Consider the following 21693-nt stretch of genomic DNA (forward strand, 5'->3'; position numbering starts at 1 on the left):
TAAATGTGGTGCAGACTTTTCTGATCCATTTATCAGTGTGCACGCTATATAATACAAGCAAAGTGGCGTGAAGCTCACTCATGGTACAGGGCGTCCTAAACAGGAAGTGCCAAATTTTCAGTCACAGTGAAACAGCAAATGTCAACTGTTGAACACTTCCTGGCATGGGTGGCGCTAGAGCGGAAGCCAGGGTTTCACTGGACTCTCCTAAAATCTGATTGGACACAGATGATTGACATGTCACAGCAACACACTGAAAGGGCTGCATTTTCAAATCAGTGAGTCGCATTGACTGCTAGTTTCCTCCTGTCCAGTAGTTCGTGCTTTGTCCCACAAAAAGTTCTAATCCACCTTAGTAGAAGAAGAAAAATCAATCAATCAATCAATCAATTTTTTTATATATCGCCAAATCACAACAAACAGTTGCCCCAAGGCGCTTTATATTGTAAGGCAAGGCCATACAATAATTATGTAAAACCCCAACGGTCAAAACGACCCCCTGTGAGCAAGCACTTGGCTACAGTGGGAAGGAAAAACTCCCTTTTAACAGGAAGAAACCTCCACCAGCACCAGGCTCAGGGAGGGGCAGTCTTCTGCTGGGACTGGTTGGGGCTGAGGGAGAGAACCAGGAAAAAGACATGCTGTGGAGGGGAGCAGAGATCGATCACTAATGATTAAATGCAGAGTGGTGCATACAGAGCAAAAAGAGAAAGAAACAGTGCATCATGGGAACCCCCCAGCAGTCTACGTCTATAGCAGCATAACTAAGGGATGGTTCAGGGTCACCTGATCCAGCCCTAACTATAAGCTTTAGCAAAAAGGAAAGTTTTAAGCCTAATCTTAAAAGTAGAGAGGGTGTCTGTCTCCCTGATCTGAATTGGGAGCTGGTTCCACAGGAGAGGAGCCTGAAAGCTGAAGGCTCTGCCTCCCATTCTACTCTTACAAACCCTAGGAACTACAAGTAAGCCTGCAGTCTGAGAGCGAAGCGCTCTATTGGGGTGATATGGTACTACGAGGTCCCTAAGATAAGATGGGACCTGATTATTCAAAACCTTATAAGTAAGAAGAAGAATTTTAAATTCTATTCTAGAATTAACAGGAAGCCAATGAAGAGAGGCCAATATGGGTGAGATATGCTCTCTCCTTCCAGTCCCCGTCAGTACTCTAGCTGCAGCATTTTGAATTAACTGAAGGCTTTTTAGGGAACTTTTAGGACAACCTGATAATAATGAATTACAATAGTCCAGCCTAGAGGAAATAAATGCATGAATTAGTTTTTCAGCATCACTCTGAGACAAGACCTTTCTAATTTTAGAGATATTGCGTAAATGCAAAAAAGCAGTCCTACATATTTGTTTAATATGCGCTTTGAATGACATATCCTGATCAAAAATGACTCCAAGATTTCTCACAGTATTAGTAGAGGTCAGGGTAATGCCATCCAGAGTAAGGATCTGGTTAGACACCATGTTTCTAAGATTTGTGGGGCCAAGTACAATAACTTCAGTTTTATCTGAGTTTAAAAGCAGGAAATTAGAGGTCATCCATGTCTTTATGTCTGTAAGACAATCCTGCAGTTTAGCTAATTGGTGTGTGTCCTCTGGCTTCATGGATAGATAAAGCTGGGTATCATCTGCGTAACAATGAAAATTTAAGCAATACCGTCTAATAATACTGCCTAAGGGAAGCATATATAAAGTGAATAAAATTGGTCCTAGCACAGAACCTTGTGGAACTCCATAATTAACTTTAGTCTGTGAAGAAGATTCCCCATTTACATGAACAAATTGTAATCTATTAGACAAATATGATTCAAACCACCGCAGCGCAGTGCCTTTAATACCTATGGCATGCTCTAATCTCTGTAATAAAATGTTATGGTCAACAGTATCAAAAGCAGCACTGAGGTCTAACAGAACAAGCACAGAGATGAGTCCACTGTCCGAGGCCATAAGAAGATCATTTGTAACCTTCACTAATGCTGTTTCTGTACTATGATGAATTCTAAAACCTGACTGAACCTCTTCAAATAGACCATTCCTCTGCAGATGATCAGTTAGCTGTTTTACAACTACCCTTTCAAGAATTTTTGAGAGAAAAGGAAGGTTGGAGGTCTGAAGGTTTGCTTCAGATTTGAACTGAACATGTCGTTTGAACTATGGACTTCTAATCACACCAAACTTATATTGGTGAGTAAACGACCATATTTTATTCCAGAAATGAGGTCCAGGTTGTTAAATGCAGCATTTCTCCTTTAATTTGGGTTGCATATATACACGTTTAAGCTAACAGACAGCAGCTGGTTCATACTCTGTTGGCTTATTAGTGCAGCAGGTAATTGAAACAGTCCTTCAAATGGTGATATAAGCATCAAATACAGCTGGAGCAAAATTAATGGAGCAACTTTAACTTTTGACCCCCGTACACACTGAAACTGACTTTTGTCACCATTCTTGCTGCTTTTACCTCATAACTCCATAACATTCAGTCACAGATTGTCCAAACTATACCTTTATGGAATATTTATGGTCAGGCAAATAATGTGGTGTAGTTTTCTATATGATTGGAGCATTTTTTAATTTTGACCCCTGTGTAATTCTTCAGTTGACCCCTACCTGGCTGCCTATTGAAAATTCAAGCGGCCAATCAGTTTTTTTTTTCAAAAGAGTTAATGTCTATGGAGTATTTGTGCCAAATTGATGCTTGTATCACAATTAGCAGGATTCCACTTTAAATATTCTCTGTTGCACTATATATGAGATGTAAGATGCTGCTCCTTAGTGTTTCTCATAATTCATAATTCATTTATTGTGTAAAATGTATACATGAAAGTATATAATGACACATCGTAACAATAAAAATGTAACAAAAACAGACTATGGCATGGTGCCATTGGTGGTGTTTTTTGTATTATAAACGCTGTCATATCTATTTTTAAATGCGTTCACACTTGGCGAGAGTACCACCTTGCTAGGTAAACTATTTCAAATCTATACAGCTCTGACACTGAAAGTTTTTTCTGATATTCAACCTTGTTCTTTTCACCTCTAAGCTCATTTCCTGAGCCCTGGGGCCAGTATACCTTTGTAACTCAAAGTCTTGATAATCTATATTCTCATAACCATTTAATATTTTATATAATTCGATTAGATCTCTCCGGCACGTCTCCCCTTTAACGTGGTTAAACTGAGCTCTATAGTCTGTCTTCATAAGAAAGATCATGTAATTCAGGAACTAGCTTTGTCGCTCACTTCTGGACTTTCTCTAAAACCATTTTATCTTTTTCAAGGTATGGCGACCAGGCCTGTATATATCGTACAGTGTCTGCCCAGCTTTAGGTGCCTGGTCTTGAGAACCAGGGATGGTAGGTTGAAAAGCTTTTTTATCCCATGGGAACTCTCCCTACCCACCTAAGTGGCTCAAGAATATGGACAGCATGTATATGTGACATTTATGACAATATTGAGATACGATAATTTGTCCATATTGTACAGGCCTACTGTCAACTAGCTGAAAACATTGAATATTAATTTACATCTACATTAAAAAAATATGCTTAAAGTGCAGGGTTTTCCCCAGAATTGTTTAGTATAGTGGTGCTGTTGGTAATTACTGCCCGAGGTGGCGTGCATTGCGAGTCATTTTGACTGGTTTTAGATGCATTGAAAGCAAGAACAGACAAAAAAAAATTACACTTATGTTGTAATATCAAAGTTCTTTTTGCATGTTTTTGTCCAAGTTAATAAAATAAATAACATTGAAAAGTTTAAAAACACATTAATGTTTGATGGACATAACTCTCTTCTTTAAAAATGACACACTGTACCTTTAATCCAGTAAGACAGGCAGAGTTTTTTCTGTAATGTTGACAGTTTATTTTTTTCTTTTTAACATTTCTGAGTGGGACTGCATACTTTTTAAAAAAAACAAAACAATATAACCCCTAATTGTCTTGTTTGAACAAGAACTAAACCTGGACTGATTTGATTGTCAAATCAGAATCAAATGTATTGCAAAGTAAGTTCTCACATACAAGTAATTTGATCTGGTGTCATTGGTGCATAAACAATAATAAAAAGAAAATGAAGAAAAAAAAATTCTGGAAGAAGTAAAGAAGTAAATTTGCTCTTTTAATGATGAAATCCTGGATGAAAAACTTTCTGAATCAGTTTTTCACACTTTACTGTTTCACTCATGATGTGTGGTGAAGATGATCGTTTATTAAAATTGCTTTGCTACTTTTTTACAGCGTGTAGCGTCTGATGTTCACACTTCTCTCGAGAGACTCTTCACTCTCACACCGTATTTGAGCAAACTTTGGAAACACGAAGGCTTTCAACTATAAAATAAAGCCTATAAATGAATTTCTGGAGCTATGCAAACAGAAGGAGCTATTTTTATTGGAATACTTTGACAGAGTTTTGTTTTTTCACCGTGTTCTCTCTCTGAGCTGCAGCCGTTCTGCTCAGCTCTCTGTCTGCGTTGGAGGGGTGAGCGGGCAGTTCAGCACAAACAGCCTGGCTGCATTTTATAAAACTGCCTGAAAGCAGAGAACAGCAGTAGAACGGTGCTGTGATAACACTATAACGGCCTAACGCCGTTGTTCCATTGTCTGGGGAGAACCCTGTACTAAGGAGGAGTTAGTAGGTCTTGTCATGCTGGAAGACACTGTTGAACCTTCAGCACCACTTATTAAAAGATTCGAGTCTGTCTATGTATTTGAAACCGAATATATAATTTTGACCCTGTGTGGATTAAAGAAGATCCAAAAGACAGACTGGTATCCTGTCCCGGGTGAGCCCCGCCTCTTGTCCTGTGACTGCTGGAATAGGCTCCACCCCCGTGACTTTTGAGTAGAGTGAGCAAGTCTAGAAAGTGAATGAATAAATGTTCACCAACATAGTGCACACAAATGTTTTTGTTTTTTCAGACTCATAGCCAGTGTAAAATGAATTTTCAGGATTAATTTTATTTATTTGGGTGAAGGTTGGTAATGAGTATTTATGTATGTTTGTATGTATATAAGGGGTGGGCATTTATAAGCTTCTGCTCACCCCCTTTTGGTCACACATGTCACTGTGGAATTGTCTTGTGTATCAGTTTTTTGTTACTGTTGAATTTGTGTGCCAAATAATTCATTCAAGTGGTGCCAGTGTTGAGGTTTGTGGTGTGTTTTGTCTGTTAGCGGTCATGGCGGAGCGGAGGATGGAGTACACGTGGAAGAGGCATGTGTGCGAGGAGCTGAAGCTCAGAGACCAAGTGCAGCGACAAGCCTTTGAGGAGATCATCCAACAATGTGAGACCCACAACGCTCTGTTATCAGCTTTGTGCCAATCACAGCACGCTTACCAGAGGGGGCGGGGTTTGACCATCATGTCATTTCCAGCCCGCCTTCAGAGTCTGTCTGTTTTCAGATAACCGTCTCCTGGAGAAATCTGACTTGCAGACTGTCTTGTCAGAGCGATATCAGGCCGACAAGTATGATGTCCAGAGAGCACACGAGTCCAGGTAAGTTCTGCAGGGACGTTCAACCACCAGATGTCCAGCTGCTCCATAACATTCACCTGTATATTTTGCTTTGTGATTGGCTGGCGGCTGTCCACAGGAGACATTGCAGGTCCTGTTTATGTCAGACTTCTGGTCCCTAACTGGTCCTGGTCTTGTGTTGCAGCTCGGTCTCAGACTCCAGCCGCAGTGACACCCTGCAGCAGGAAATGGCCCAGATGAGAATCAAACACCAGGAGGAGCTGACGGAGCTTCACAAGAAACGAGGAGAGGTCAGACTCTTGTATCATATTGGAATTCCATCACTGTGCATCACTTTCAGAAGTGTCCAGAGCTATAAAGTATCTTTTAGAGTTCCAGAATTTTTCATCATTAAACCACAACCTGAGACCACTTGAAGTAATTTGCAAGGTTGTGGGACAGCTGGGACGTCAGGTTAGAGGTTCATCCCAGCTTCAGAAGCGAGCGGGACCCAAATATTTTCAGGTGGTTCCAGACAGAAGCTTAGAGCGTTATCACTGTGCATTATGGATGCCGCCCTGCACTGCGCTTTCCATACTCTGCAGCGTTTCACAAGCGTCTGTAAGAATCCACCACAACAACACCATCACATGCATTAGTGCCTGACTGGTGTTTGAGTGTTACCCACACTAAATAGGAAATGACCTGTTGTTTTTATAAATGTATATGTATGTATACACACGATACACTTTATTGTCGCCAAAGGGAAATTTGTCTTGACTTCAAGTGCTCTGCAAACATTTCTGTCTCAAAAATCAATAAATACAACAACAAAACTACACTGCTTGCATGCCTGTGGAACATTAATCAGCATATTATTCATTATTATCAGGTTGTCCTAAAAGTTCCCTAAAAAGCCTTCAGTTAATTCAAAATGCTGCAGCTAGAGTACTGACGGGGACTAGAAGGAGAGAGCATATCTCACCCATATTGGCCTCTCTTCATTGGCTTCCTATTAATTCTAGAATAGAATTTAAAATTCTTCTTCTTACTTATAAGGTTTTGAATAATCAGGTCCCATCTTATCTTAGGGACCTCGTAGTACCATATCACCCCAATAGAGCGCTTCGCTCTCAGACTGCAGGCTTACTTGTAGTTCCTAGGGTTTGTAAGAGTAGAATGGGAGGCAGAGCCTTCAGCTTTCAGGCTCCTCTCCTGTGGAACCAGCTCCCAATTCAGATCAGGGAGACAGACACCCTCTCTACTTTTAAGATTAGGCTTAAAACTTTCCTTTTTGCTAAAGCTTATAGTTAGGGCTGGATCAGGTGACCCTGAACCATCCCTTAGTTATGCTGCTATAGACTTAGACTGCTGGGGGGTTCCCATGATGCACTGTTTCTTTCTCTTTTTGCTCTGTATGCACCACTCTGCATTTAATCATTAGTGATCGATCTCTGCTCCCCTCCACAGCATGTCTTTTTCCTGGTTCTCTCCCTCAGCCCCAACCAGTCCCAGCAGAAGACTGCCCCTCCCTGAGCCTGGTTCTGCTGGAGGTTTCTTCCTGTTAAAAGGGAGTTTTTCCTTCCCACTGTAGCCAAGTGCTTGCTCACAGGGGGTCGTTTTGACCGTTGGGGTTTTACATAATTATTGTATGGCCTTGCCTTACAATATAAAGCGCCTTGGGGCAACTGTTTGTTGTGATTTGGCGCTATATAAAAAAATTGATTGAATTGAATATTGCACATTTCCCATAATATAATTTATAATTAAAACAGCATAATAAAACAGATTAAAACGGATAAGTTAAAGTACACACCTTGCTTGTACACCATGGGTTAAAGTTCTCCGTCACCACGACGGATTTCCATCATTTGGAAAATTTAACCACACATACGCATGTGGTGTCATGCATGTTTTGGGGGCGAAATATGATGCTCTCACTGTCAAAGCAACATCCCATTCTGCACTAATCAAAGCAGCAGCAATGTCAGCGTGGATGACGCCGCACCATGGAGGAAGGGACTGTGTGAACTTTCACTCCTCTCTGCTCTGTTTACTGCTTGCCATGAGCCACAGTCCTTCTCCTCCCTGTCTTCGTGGGAACATTGGCAGACCTTCCCCAAGTAGAGCAGGGTGTGGCTTTGCTTTAAACCAGTGAAGCAGTGCTTCATTGGTTTAAATGGTTTGTTGTTTTTATTTCGCTTTATCTTAATTTTTCCCCGCTAAAACCCTGAAGAGCATATGTCTGTGAGTAATATTTAATATTTTTATGTTAAACCGACCTGTTATGGTCTTCTGAAACGGTTGATAGATGTATTTTATAACTTAAAAATGGGGCCGATGCTAACATGTTAGCATGTCTGTGGTTTTTTCAGTGTTAATGTTAGCATTAAGCTGTTTGCATCTCAGCACGTTTGTGTGCATTTCGCCTGTTTTTGTCTTGTGCATAATGGTCTTGCATACCCAAGTGCCATTGCTCACTAAAACAATATTTTACCTCCCACATGCTTATGATATGGCTCATTTTAAATGTCTGGATCTCTAATTTCTGAAGATGTGTATAAGAACCACGTGAGTGCTACACAGCTTTACCTATGTCATTTCAAACATGCCTAAAAATGTTACTTTTTATTCTAAAAAAAAAAAAAAAAGCATATTTCAAAAGCCTTTAGCTCGGACATACTTTACAGTAGACATTCCCTACTCACTACAGTTGTTGTTTATGTTGCTGGCAACAACTGTGTGAAATAACAGGTCTCTAGTCATAAGCATGTTGCTTCTGTGAGACTTTTTGTGAGAAATAGTCCATTTGGCACAATTGGTCCAATTTTGTGCCAAAATGTGCCAAATTGTTTTATTTGCATTATATGTCTTCTTAGACCATAAAAACACATTTTCATGTTCTTGTAGGTACAATTTCAATTCTAGCACTTTTTTTTTCTTTTCAAATATTCATATTTTTGCATTGTGACTGTGCACTTTCTAATACCCCACATAATTCATGCATAAAATAAGATACCACTGATCTTGTGAGTTAGTCTTTTTATTTTTCACAAATTATTTTTTGGAAGTCCAAAATTGAACAAAATAAAAATAATACAAATAAAATAATACAAAGTGACATCTTTTGAATATAACCAAAATATTGTGCAGAATGGCATGATCAGTGCAAATAAGAAAATATAAGACCAAAAAAACTAAATAAAAGGCACATCTACTGAATTTAAAAAGTAAGAAATGTGTGCAAAATGACACATAGTGCAAATGAAAAAACATATAAAAAAAAATAATAATAATAAAGGCACATCTTGGCGATAAAACATGTGGAACATTGGCAAACATTGTGCAGTACAAAGCATGTACGCCTTTTTGGCACTCAAACTATATATATATATATATATATATATATATATATATATATATACTCAACAAAAATATAAACGCAACACTTTTGGTTTTGCTCCCATTTTGTATGAGATGAACTCAAAGATCTAAAACTTTTTCCACATACACAATATCACCATTTCCTTCAAATATTGTTCACAAACCAGTCTAAATCTGTGATAGTGAGCACTTCTCCTTTGCTGAGATAATCCATCCCACCTCACAGGTGTGCCATATCAAGATGCTGATCAGACACCATGATTAGTGCACAGGTGTGCCTTAGACTGCCCACAATAAAAGGCCACTCTGAAAGGTGCAGTTTTGTTTTATTGGGGGGGGGATACCAGTCAGTATCTGGTGTGACCACCATTTGCCTCATGCAGTGCAACACATCTCCTTCACATAGAGTTGATCAGGTTGTCAATTGTGGCCTGTGGAATGTTGATCCACTCCTCTTCAATGGCTGTGCGAAGTTGCTGGATATTGGCAGGAACTGGTACACGCTGTCGTATACGCCGGTCCAGAGCATCCCAAACATGCTCAATGGGTGACATGTCCGGTGAGTATGCCGGCCATGCAAGAACTGGGACATTTTCAGCTTCCAAGAATTGTGTACAGATCCTTGCAACATGGGGCCGTGCATTATCCTGCTACAACATGAGGTGATGTTCTCGTATGTATGGCACAACAATGGGCCTCAGGATCTCGTCACGGTATCTCTGTGCATTCAAAATGCCATCAATAAAATGCACCTGTGTTCTTCGTCCATAACAGACGCCTGCCCATACCATAACCCCACCGCCACCATGGGCCACTCGATCCACAACATTGACATCAGAAAACTGCTCACCCACACACGCTGTCTGCCATCTGCCCTGAACAGTGTGAACCGGGATTCATCCGTGAAGAGAACACCTCTCCAACGTGCCAAACACCAGTGAATGTGAGCATTTGCCCACTCAAGTCGGTTACGACGACGAACTGGAGTCAGGTCGAGACCCCGATGAGGACAACGAGCATGCAGATGAGCTTCCCTGAGACGGTTTCTGACAGTTTGTGCAGAAATTCTTTAGTTATGCAAACCGATTGTTTCAGCAGCTGTCCGAGTGGCTGGTCTCAGACGATCTTGGAGGTGAACATGCTGGATGTGGAGGTCCTGGGCTGGTGTGGTTACACGTGGTCTGCGGTTGTGAGGCTGGTTGGATGTACTGCCAGATTCTCTGAAACGCCTTTGGAGACGGCTTATGGTAGAGAAATGAACATTCAATACACGAGCAACAGCTCTGGTTGACATTCCTGCTGTCAGCATGCCAATTGCACGCTCCCTCAAATCTTGCGACATCTGTGGCATTGTGCTGTGTGATAAAACTGCACCTTTCAGAGTGGCCTTTTATTGTGGGCAGTCTAAGGCACACCTGTGCACTTATCATGGTGCCTAATCAGCATCTTGATATGGCACACCTGTGAGGTGGGATGGATTATCTCAGCAAGGAGAAGTGCTCACTATCACAGATTTAGACTTGTTTGTGAACAATATTTGAGGGAAATGGTGATATTTTGTATGTGGAAAAAGTTTTAGATCTTTCAGTTCATCTCATACAAAATGGGAGCAAAACCAAAAGTTTATATTTTTGTTGAGTGTGTGTATGTATATATATGTGTGTATATATATATATGTGTGTATATATAACTCAAACGTGTCTTTAGAGTCCCTTTTCTTTATGCCGCTGGCAGAAACAGTTTCTGGTGTCTTTTTGTGGCAGTGTTTGCAAATCCTTCTGCCAGCTGTGGCTGCCTGTGCTTTGGGTACATCCTGACCCTCAGTGAAATAGAATGCCACGTGTGTGGCTGCTACTGGGGTTGGAGTTGGGGTACGGCTGGTTGCCGTAGCACTGGTTGAAGTTGAAGTACTTCGGCAGATGTGAGATGTTTGTTGTATATTTACTGACTGCTGACTGATTTGTTGTTTTTTTTTGTGTGTGTTTATTTGTTCTTTCTGTCTGTTTATTCAGCTGGCTCAGAGTGTGATCGAACTCAACAACCAGATCCAACAGAAAGACAAAGAGATTCAGAGCAACGAGACAAAGTCAGTTCACACACAGTTTGCATCATGCGCTCAAAATAAAGCTCATTCTTATTTCTCAGCAGTATATTGTTTTTAGAAATGTATTTTATTGCCAAATAAATCGAAACACCTTCGTGTCAACATGAAAACATTAAATCTCACTGTCACCAGTCTGCTTATACATTTTGTTCTGTCTGGCAGGCCGACTGGTTTTGCTCTCCGCGTCCAGCTGAACTTGTCTGTTTTTGTGTTTGAGGATGTTGGAGTACCAGCAACAGATCACAAACCTGGAGGGAGACTGTCGAGAACTCAGGAACTGCCTGCAGGTACCACCCACACCTGAAACATGTCCTGGTCCATCGTAGCGCTTCTCTAAAAATATTTAATCTGTCCTCTCATCCTTTTAGCACAGGAAGCTCATGAGTGTGGAGTGGGGGAGCGCCACCTACAGGCTGCAATAAAGCTTTGATCACTTTTATTTATTTATTTGTTAAGTTCTGCTTGGTGCAGAGAACACGTCTTGTTGCCTTTGTGCAAAGCTGGATTCAGACAGTATTAAGTATTATTGTAGTGGCATCAGAGCTCATGTGACACTGTTTCTGTCTCACATGACATCTAATCGAGTCCTTTGATTTAATTGGACAGTTTGAAAGTGGGTGGGACTTGCTAAGTTTTAGTGCAGAAGTGGTTTAATGGACTGTTTGTTTCACATTCACACACTGATGTCCGTGTGCCACCAATCGCAGCATGGGCATTGAAGATTTTGTTCAAGGGCGCCTCAGTGAGAATTGAACACTTTATACTGTAGCACTTTGAGATTTTCTTGTAAATGTAATGTAAAGTGCCTTATAAATTAAATTTATTATTATGTGACATATGTAAACATGACACATAATCCAAACTAAATCAAAATCAGATCAAATTAATTTTATTTATATAGCGCCAAATCACAACAAACAGTTGCCCCAAGGCGCTTTATATTGTAAGGCAAAGCCATACAGTAATTACGGAAAAACCCCAACTGTCAAAACGACCCCCTGTGAGCAAGCACTTGTTGACAGTGGGAAGGAAAAACTCCCTTTTAACAGGAAGAAACCTCCAGCAGAACCAGGCTCAGTGAGGGGCAGTCTTCTGCTGGGACTGGTTGGGGCTGAGGGAGAGAACCAGGAAAAAGACATGCTGTAGACGGGAGCAGAGATCAATCACTAATGATTAAATGCAGAGTGGTGCATACAAAGCAAAAAGAGAAAGAAACACTCAGTGCATCATGGGAACCCCCCAGCAGTCTAAGTCTATAGCAGCATAACTAAGGGATGTTTTAAGCCTAATCTTAAAGTAGAGAGGGTGTCTGTCTCCCTGATCTGAATTGGGAGCTGGTTCCACAGGAGAGGAGCCTGAAAGCTGAAGGCTCTGCCTCCCATTCTGCTCTTACAAACCCTAGGAACTACAAGTAAGCCTGCAGTCTGAGAGCGAAGCGCTCTATTGGGGTGATATGGTACTACGAGGTCCCTAAGATAAGATGGGACCTGATTATTCAAAACCTTATAAGTAAGAAGGAGAATTTTAAATTCTATTCTAGAATTAACAGGAAGCCAATGAAGAGAGGCCAATATGGGTGAGATATGCTCTCTCCTTCTAGTCCCTGTCAGTACTCTAGCTGCAGCATTTTGAATTAACTGAAGGCTTTTCAGGGAACTTTTAGACAACCTGATAATGAATTACAATAGTCCAGCCTAGAGGAAATAAATGCATGAGTTAGTTTTTCAGCATCACTCTGATTCAAGACCTTTCTAATTTTAGAGATATTGCGCAAATGCAAAAAAGCAGTCCTACATATTTGTTTAATATGCGCATTGAATGACATATCCTGATCAAAAATGACTCCAAGATTTCTCACAGTATTACTAGAGGTCAGGGTAATGCCATCTAGAGTAAGGATCTGGTTAGACACCATGTTTCTAAGATTTGTGGGGCCAAGTACAATAACTTCAGTTTTATCTGAGTTTAAAAGCAGGAAATTAGAGGTCATCCATGTCTTTATGTCTGTAAGACAATCCTGCAGTTTAGCTAATTGGTGTGTGTCCTCTGGCTTCATGGATAGATAAAGCTGGGTATCATCTGCGTAACAATGAAAATTTAAGCAATGCCTTCTAATAATACTTACTGCCTAAGGGAAGCATGTATAAAGTGAATAAAATTGGTCCTAGCACAGAACCTTGTGGAACTCCATAATTAACATTAGTCTGTGAAGAAGATTCCCCATTTACTTGAACAAATTGTAATCTATTAGATAAATATGATTCAAACCACCGCAGCGCAGTGCCTTTAATACCTATGGCATGCTCTAATCTCTGTAATAAAATTTTATGGTCAACAGTATCAAAAGCAACACTGAGGTCTAACAGAACAAGCACAGAGATGAGTCCACTGTCTGAGGCCATAAGATCATTTGTAACCTTCACTAATGCTGTTTCTGTACTATGATGAATTCTAAACCCTGACTGAAACTCTTCAAATAGACCATTCCTCTGCAGATGATCAGTTAGCTGTTTTACAACTACCCTTTCAAGAATTTTTGAGAGAAAAGGAAGGTTGGAGATTGGCCTATAATTAGCTAAGATAGCTGGGTCAAGTGATTGCTTTTTAAGTAATGGTTTAATTACTGCCACCTTAAAAGCCTGTGGTACATAGCCAACTAATAAAGACAGATTGATCATATTTAAGATCGAAGCATTAATTAATGGTAGGGCTTCCTTGAGCAGCCTGGTAGGAATGGGGTCTAATAGACATGTTGATGGTTTGGAGGAAGTAACTAATGAAAATAACTCAGACAGAACAATCGGAGAGAAAGAGTCTAACCAAATACCGGCATCACTGAAAGCAGCCAAAGAGAACGATAAGTCTTTGGGATGGTTATGAGTAATTTTTTCTCTAATAGTTAAAATTTTATTAGCAAAGAAAGTCATGAAGTCATTACTAGTTAAAGTTAAAGGAATACTCGGCTCAATAGAGCTCTGACTCTTTGTCAGCCTGGCTACAGTGCTGAAAAGAAACCTGGGGTTGTTCTTATTTTCTTCAATTAGTGATGAGTAGTAAGATGTCCTAGCTTTACGGAGGGCTTTTTTTTATAGAGTAACAGACTCTTTTTCCAGGCTAAGTGAAGATCTTCTAAATTAGTGAGACGCCATTTCCTCTCCAACGTACCAGTTATCTGCTTTAAGCTGCGAGTTTGTGAGTTATACCACGGAGTCAGGCACTTCTGATTTAAAGCTCTCTTTTTCAGAGGAGCTATAGCATCCAAAGTTGTCCTCAATGAGGATATAAAACTATTGACGAGATACTCTATCTCACTTATAGAGTTTAGGTAGCTACTCTGCCCTGTGTTGGTATATGGCATTGGAGAACATAAAGAAGGAATCATATCCTTAAACCTAGTTACAGTGCTTTCTGAAAGACTTCTACTGTAATGAAACTTATTCCCCACTGCTGGGTAGTCCATCAGAGTAAATGTAAATGTTATTAAGAAATGATCAGACAGAAGGGAGTTTTCAGGGAATACTGTTAAGTCTTCAGTTTCCATACCATAAGTCAGAACAAGATCTAAGATATAATTAAAGTGGTGGGTGGACTCATTTACATTTTGAGCAAAGCCAATTGAGTCTAATAATAGATTAAATGCAGTTTTGAGGCTTTCATTCTCAGCATCTGTGTGGATGTTAAAATCACCCACTATAATTATCTTATCTGAGCTAAGCACTAAGTCAGACAAAAGGTCTGAAAATTCACAGAGAAACTCACAGTAATGACCAGGAGGACGATAGATAACAACAAATAAAACTGGTTTTTGGGACTTCCAATTTGGATGGACAAGACTAAGAGTCAAGCTTTCAAATGAATTAAAGCTCTGTCTGGGTTTTGGATTAATTAATAAGCTGGAATGGAAGATTGCTGCTAATCCTCCGCCTCGGCCCATGCTACGAGCGTTCTGGCAGTTAGTGTGACTCGGGGGTGTTGACTCATTTAAACTAACATATTCATCCTGCTGTAACCAGGTTTCTGTAAGGCAGAATAAATCAATATGTTGATCAATTATTATATCATTTACTAACAGGGACTTAGAAGAGAGAGACCTAATGTTTAATAGACCACATTTAACCGTTTTATTCTGTGGTGCAGCTGAAGGTGCTATATTATTTTTTTCTTTTTGAATTTTTATGCTTAAATAGATTTTTACTGGTTATTGGTGGTCTGGGAGCAGGCACCGTCTCTACGGGGATGGGGTAATGAGGGGATGGCAGGGGGAGAGAAGCTGCAGAGAGGTGTGTAAGACTACAACTCTGCTTCCTGGTCCCAACCCTGGATAGTCACGGTTTGGAGGATTTAAGAAAATTGGCCAGATTTCTAGAAATGAGAGCTGCTCCATCCAAAGTGGGATGGATGCCGTCTCTCCTAACAAGACCAGGTTTTCCCCAGAAGCTTTGCCAATTATCTATGAAGCCCACCTCATTTTTTGGACACCACTCAGACAGCCAGCAATTCAAGGAGAACATGCGGCTAAACATGTCGGACCGGGAGTGACAAAAACTACTCCTTTACTACTCCCCAAAAACTATTCCTTTTTAAAACAATGTTAACTCCACAAATAATTTGCATCACTTTTTTTTTTTATTTCAATTGGATCAGCTTTAACTTTTGACTCCTCCTACAAACTGAAACTGACCTGTCACCATTTTTGTTGTTTTTATCCGATAACTCCTGAACATTCAGTCACAGATTGTCCAAACTATACCTTTTTGGAATCATTATGATCAGACAAATAATGTGGTGTAGTTTTCAATTTGATTGGAGTATTTTTAATTTTGTGCAGTTCTGTGTAATAATAATCCTAATCCTAATAATAAGTAATTATAATCCTGTGTAATTCTTCAATTGACCCCTACCTGGCCACCTATTAAAAATTCAAGTGGCTAGTCAGTTTTTTCAAAAAAGTAATGTCTATGGAGTGTTTGTGCCAAATTTGATGCATGTATCACCACTTGCAGGATTTTGCTCTAAATATTCTCTTATCTGCTGCACTATGTTGTGAAGAGCTGCCATTGGTCAGTTAGATGGTTGATTTCAGGTGGTGACTGTTGGTTTTCAGGACCTGGAGAGAGCTAACCAGACTCTGAAGGACGAGTATGACGCCCTGCAGATCACCTTCAGTGCTTTGGAGGAGAAGCTGAGGAAGACCACAGAGGACAACCAGGAGTTGGTGTCCCGCTGGATGGCCGAGAAGGCCCAAGAGGCCAACCGGCTCAACGCAGAGAACGAGAAGGACAGCAGGTCTGTGACAAACGGTGTTGGACCCGTGGACGCTGTCAATTCAGTGTTCTAACAGTGGTGTTTGATTCCAGGCGCAGACAGGCCAAGCTGCAGAAAGAACTCGCTGACGCTGCCAAAGAACCTCTGCCCTTTGAGCCGTAAGTTGACCGCCTGTCACCGTTTCATTCGGCTAACAGGCCGTACTTGAAACTCTGAGAAAGGTTTGAAAAGAGTGTGAATAGATAAGAAAAACTAAAAGTCCAGATAGCTTGTACATGGTAGAGAGACCACACCCTCTTCACATGTGAAGTTAACATCTGCGTGTGTGCTTAGGTACAGTCTGAAACTGTACCAGCTTTCATTTGAAAAGTAATAAAACAAAAAACATCTCACATCTGTGTGAGAACATTTGTGTTTTTACACTATAAATGTTTTTGGCTGCTCAGAGTTCAAGACGTTCAAAAGAAACCCAGCTGAAAGATGATTTGTTTCTAAAAATGTTATCCTAATACTTACGGGCTCTGAAAGCAGAGACGCTGTGTATAAAAATGTTCCTCCGGCCACGTGTCCATATAGTTTTTCTTTTCCTGCTTCTTGTAATGTGGTCGTTATGACAACAGTAAGTCAAACTAGCTTCTAACATTCCCACCTGGAGCAGAGAACCAGGAGTCTGTCCAGTCTGCTCACAAATGGTTTTTATTTATTTTTGTCTCGATTGTGATAGTTTTTTTTTATTTTTTTTTTTTATATATATATATTTCGTGAAAAATCATCAAAAATAATCCTCTGCTCTTGTTTGCCTGAGGAGGTACTGCAGTAAACTCACAGTACCAGTCTGAGAAGTTGAGAGATTTTTAATTTAAAAGTGCTCTTAACAGGTGCTGGAAAAAAAGATGCTGTTTGTGGCGTTTTTTGCTCTCTGTGAAGCCTGAGTCTGACAGTCATTCCAGTGTCAGCATAACCCTGGCCAAAAATAGTGGGGTATGGTTTGTCATTGCGTAGGATTTTTGTTCTAAAATTGCATCGATGCATAGATCTATCATCTATGCATCTATGGACTGCCCAAAATCCATAAACAGGACGTGCCACTCAGGCCTATTGTATGTAGCACAGATTCCATCACATACAATTTGGCCAAGCACCTCAAGTGGATTTTGGCTCCTCTAGTGGGTAACTCAGACCACCATGTGGAGAACACACAAGATTTTGTGAACAAGATCAAGGACCTGCAGCTGGAGGCAGATGAAACTATGGTGTCATTTGATGTGACATCGTTGTTCACCTGCATCCCCACTGCTGAGGCCGTCTCAGCTGTGAGGCAGAGACTGCTGGAGGATGTGCTCTACCTGAAAGGACCAAACTCACACCAGACCACATCTGCCAACTCTTGGAGATCTGTCTTAACACCACGTATTTCCTGTTTAGGGGGAATTACTACAGGCAGATCCATGGTTGTGCGATGGGGTCTCCGGTATCCCCCATTGTGGCCAATCTGTACATAGAGCGAGTGGAGAAGACAGCCTTGACATCATTCACGGGCATCTCTCCCAGTCACTGGTTCAGATATGTCGATGACACATGGGTTAAAATCAAGCAACAGGAGGTCGAGGACTTTACAGAACACATCAGTTTGGTGGACTCCAATATCAAGTTCACACGTGAGGATGCCAGAAACAACCATTTAGCCTTCTTGGACTGTGATGTTACGATTGGAGAGAACAGGCAGCTCCAGACAGAGGTTTACAGAAAACCCACTCACACTGACCAATATCTGCTCTTTGGCTCAAACCGCCCCCTTGAACACAAGCTCGGGGTGATCAGGACTTTTCAACACAGAGCCCTACAGGTGCCCACAACTGCAGAGGGAAGGGCTAAAGAACAACAACTTGTACGGAAAGCCCTCACAGTATGTGGGTACCCACGATGGTCCCTGGACAAAGTGCAGAAGTCCCAGAAAACAAAGAGACCAGATAGACAGGAGACGGAGACAAGAAGAGTGTCTCTCCCTTATTTAGCAGGAGTAGGGAAAAACTACAGAGGATCTTCAGACAGCAAAAAATCCCAGTTTACTTTAAACCAGTCAACACCTTGAGACAGAAATTAGTTCACCCTAAGGACATGATCCCTAGTTACAAACAGAGCAGTGTAGTGTATCATATCAGATGTCAGGAAAACTGTAACGAACACTACATAGGTGAGACGAAGCAACTTTTACACAAGAGGCTATACCAGCACCGCAGAGAGGTCGCCAGTGGACCTCAGTCTGCAGTTCATCTCCACCTTAAAGACACTAACCACACGTTTGAGGACAAGGAAGTTAAAATCTTAGCCAGAGAGAAGAAATGGTTTGAGAGAGGGGTCAAGGAGGCATTCTTTGTAAAACAGTTGAAACCCAGCCTTAACCGCGGAGCAGGTCTCAGACACGCTTTGTCCCCTGTTTACAATGTGGTACTCAGGTCAAAGCAGTTTCAGTCTTTTGTTCATGGTAATGAGTCATTCACGTCATCAGGAGAGAGTCGTCAGGGGAGGCTTCCGTCCTGTCATTAGGAGAGTGCTAACTAGAGCACAATAGGTGCTAATTAGAGCTATTGTTTAGTCACTAGCCTATAGCAGCCAGCCTCTCAGTAGGTGGGGTCTGGTTAGGTTAAAAAACTCCAACTTTTGTTGGCTTCTGGTTTATTCTTCTCTACAAGAGTCAAGACAGAAGTCAGACTACCAGAGCAAGAATTTTAGCTGAGGAAGCTTCTGTGATTTGAAGCGAAACGTCCTCACGTCAAGCAACCCAGTCCAGTCAAAGATTCAAGCTTCTCTACTATGGAAACCACCTGGACAACTGAGAGCCTACAAAGAAACTGTGCTAAAATTGATTTTTTTTTTTTTTTTCTTTCAATAGGGACTGGACTGTTTTTTTTTTTTTTGACAGGGTGATGAGTGTGAAGTTGGAAATTGAAGGGGTGATGATGATTATCATCAGTGCATACAACCCCTGGCAATAATTATGGAATCACCGGCCTCGGAGGATGTTCATTCAGTTGTTTAATTTTGTAGAAAAAAAGCAGATCACAGACATGACACAAAACTAAAGTCATTTCAAATGGCAACTTCCTGGCTTTAAGAAACACTATAAGAAATCAGGAAAAATAGTTGTGGCAGTCAGTAACGGTTACTTTTTTAGACCAAGCAGAGGGAAAAAAATATGGAATCATTCAAATCTGAGGAAAAAATTATGGAATCACCCTGTAAATTTTCATCCCCAAAACTAACACCTGCATCAAATCAGATCTGCTCGTTAGTCTGCATCTAAAAAGGAGTGATCACACCTTGGAGAGCTGTTGCACCAAGTGGACTGACATGAATCATGGCTCCAACACGAGAGATGTCAATTGAAACAAAGGAGAGGATTATCAAACTCTTAAGAGGGTAAATCATCACGCAATGTTGCAAAAGATGTTGGTTGTTCACAGTCAGCTGTGTCTAAACTCTGGACCAAATACAAACAACATGAGAAGGTTGTTAAAGGCAAACATACTGGTAGACCAAGGAAGACATCAAAGCGTCAAGACAGAAAACTTAAAGCAATATGTCTCAAATCGAAAATGCACAACAAAACAAATGAGGAACGAATTGGAGGAAACTGGAGTCAACGTCTGTGACCGAACTGTAAGAAACCGCCTAAAGGAAATGGGATTTACATACAGAAAAGCTAAACAAAAGCCATCATTAACACCTAAACAGAAAAAGCAAGGTTACAATGGGCTAAGGAAAAGCAATCGTGGACTGTGGATGACTGGATGAAAGTCATATTCAGTGATGAATCTCAGATCTGCATTGGGCAAGGTGATGATGCTAGAAGTTTTGTTTGGTACCGTTCCAATGAGATTTATCAATCAATCAATCAATTTTATTTATATAGCACCAAATCACAACAAACAGTTGCCCCAAGGCGCTTGTAAGGCAAGGCCATACAATAATTACTGAAAAACCCCAACGGTCAAAACGACCCCCTGTGAGCAAGCACTTGGCAACAGTGGGAAGGAAAAACTCCCTTTTAACAGGAAGAACCCTCCAGCAGAACCAGGCTCAGGGACGGGCAGTCTTCTGCTGGGACTGGTTGGGGCTGAGGGAGAGAACCAGGAAAAAGATGGTTCAGGGTCACCTGATCCAGCCCTAACTATAAGCTTTAGCAAAAAGGAAAGTTTTAAGCCTAATCTTAAAAGTAGAGAGGGTGTCTGTCTCCCTGATCTGAATTGGGAGCTGGTTCCAGAGAAGAGGAGCCTGAAAGCTGAAGGCTCTGCCTCCCATTCTACTCTTACAAACCCTAGGAACTACAAGTAAGCCTGCAGTCTGAGAGCGAAGCGCTCTATTGGGGTGATATGGTACTATGAGGTCCCTAAGATAAGATGGGCCCTGATTATTCAAAACCTTATAAGTAAGAAGAAGAATTTTAAATTCTATTCTAGAATTAACAGGAAGCCAATGAAGAGAGGCCAATATGGGTGAGATATGCTCTCTCCTTCTAGTCCCTGTCAGTACTCTAGCTGCAGCATTTTGAATTAACTGAAGGCTTTTCAGGGAACTTTTAGGACAACCTGATAATAATGAATTACAATAGTCCAGCCTAGAGGAAATAAATGCATGAATTAGTTTTTCAGCATCACTCTGAGACAAGACCTTTCTAATTTTAGAGATATTGCGTAAATGCAAAAAAGCAGTCCTACATATTTGTTTAATATGCGCTTTGAATGACATATCCTGATCAAAAATGACTCCAAGATTTCTCACAGTATTACTAGAGGTCAGGGTAATGCCATCCAGAGTAAGGATCTGGTTAGACACCATGTTTCTAAGATTTGTGGGGCCAAGTACAATAACTTCAGTTTTATCTGAGTTTAAAAGCAGGAAATTAGAGGTCATCCATGTCTTTATGTCTGTAAGACAATCCTGCAGTTTAGCTAATTGGTGTGTGTCCTCTGGCTTCATGGATAGATAAAGCTGGGTATAATCTGCGTAACAATGAAAATTTAAGCAATGCCGTCTAATAATACTGCCTAAGGGAAGCATGTATAAAGTGAATAAAATTGGTCCTAGCACAGAACCTTGTGGAACTCCCATAATTAACCTTAGTCTGTGAAGAAGATTCCCCATTGTTTCTGTACTATGATGAATTCTAAAACCTGACTGAAACTCTTCAAATAGACCATTCCTCTGCAGATGATCAGTTAGCTGTTTTACAACTACCCTTTCAAGAATTTTTGAGAGAAAAGGAAGGTTGGAGATTGGCCTATAATTAGCTAAGATAGCTGGGTCAATTGATGGCTTTTTAAGTAATGGTTTAATTACTGCCACCTTAAAAGCCTGTGGTACATAGCCAACTAATAACGATAGATTGATCATATTTAAGATCGAAGCATTAAATAATGGTAGGGCTTCCTTGAGCAGCCTGGTAGGAATGGGGTCTAATAGACATGTTGATG

At 40.8% G+C, this 21693-nt stretch overlaps 1 protein-coding gene across 5 annotated transcripts in view; it reads left to right on the plus strand.

The window, feature by feature from the left end:
- atg16l1 (ATG16 autophagy related 16-like 1 (S. cerevisiae)) overlaps positions 1–21693 on the plus strand; it is a 164587-nt gene that overhangs the window by 11703 nt on the left and 131191 nt on the right. For 4 of the 5 annotated variants that reach the window (XM_034169002.1, XM_034169003.1, XM_034169004.1 and 1 more), the window contains exons 2-8: positions 5186–5296; positions 5415–5508; positions 5672–5777; positions 10863–10936; positions 11172–11241; positions 16059–16240; positions 16312–16377. In XM_034169002.1, the coding sequence (XP_034024893.1) occupies positions 5191–5296; positions 5415–5508; positions 5672–5777; positions 10863–10936; positions 11172–11241; positions 16059–16240; positions 16312–16377 (698 nt within the window). In that variant the 5' untranslated portion in view covers positions 5186–5190. Of the gene's footprint in view, positions 1–5185; positions 5297–5397; positions 5509–5671; positions 5778–10862; positions 10937–11171; positions 11242–16058; positions 16241–16311; positions 16378–21693 lie in introns of those variants that run through there. The other variant, XM_034169006.1, reaches the window with a different exon arrangement.

This window comes from Thalassophryne amazonica, chromosome 4 (assembly GCF_902500255.1).
Source record: "Thalassophryne amazonica chromosome 4, fThaAma1.1, whole genome shotgun sequence".
Taxonomy (NCBI): Eukaryota; Metazoa; Chordata; class Actinopteri; order Batrachoidiformes; family Batrachoididae; genus Thalassophryne; species Thalassophryne amazonica.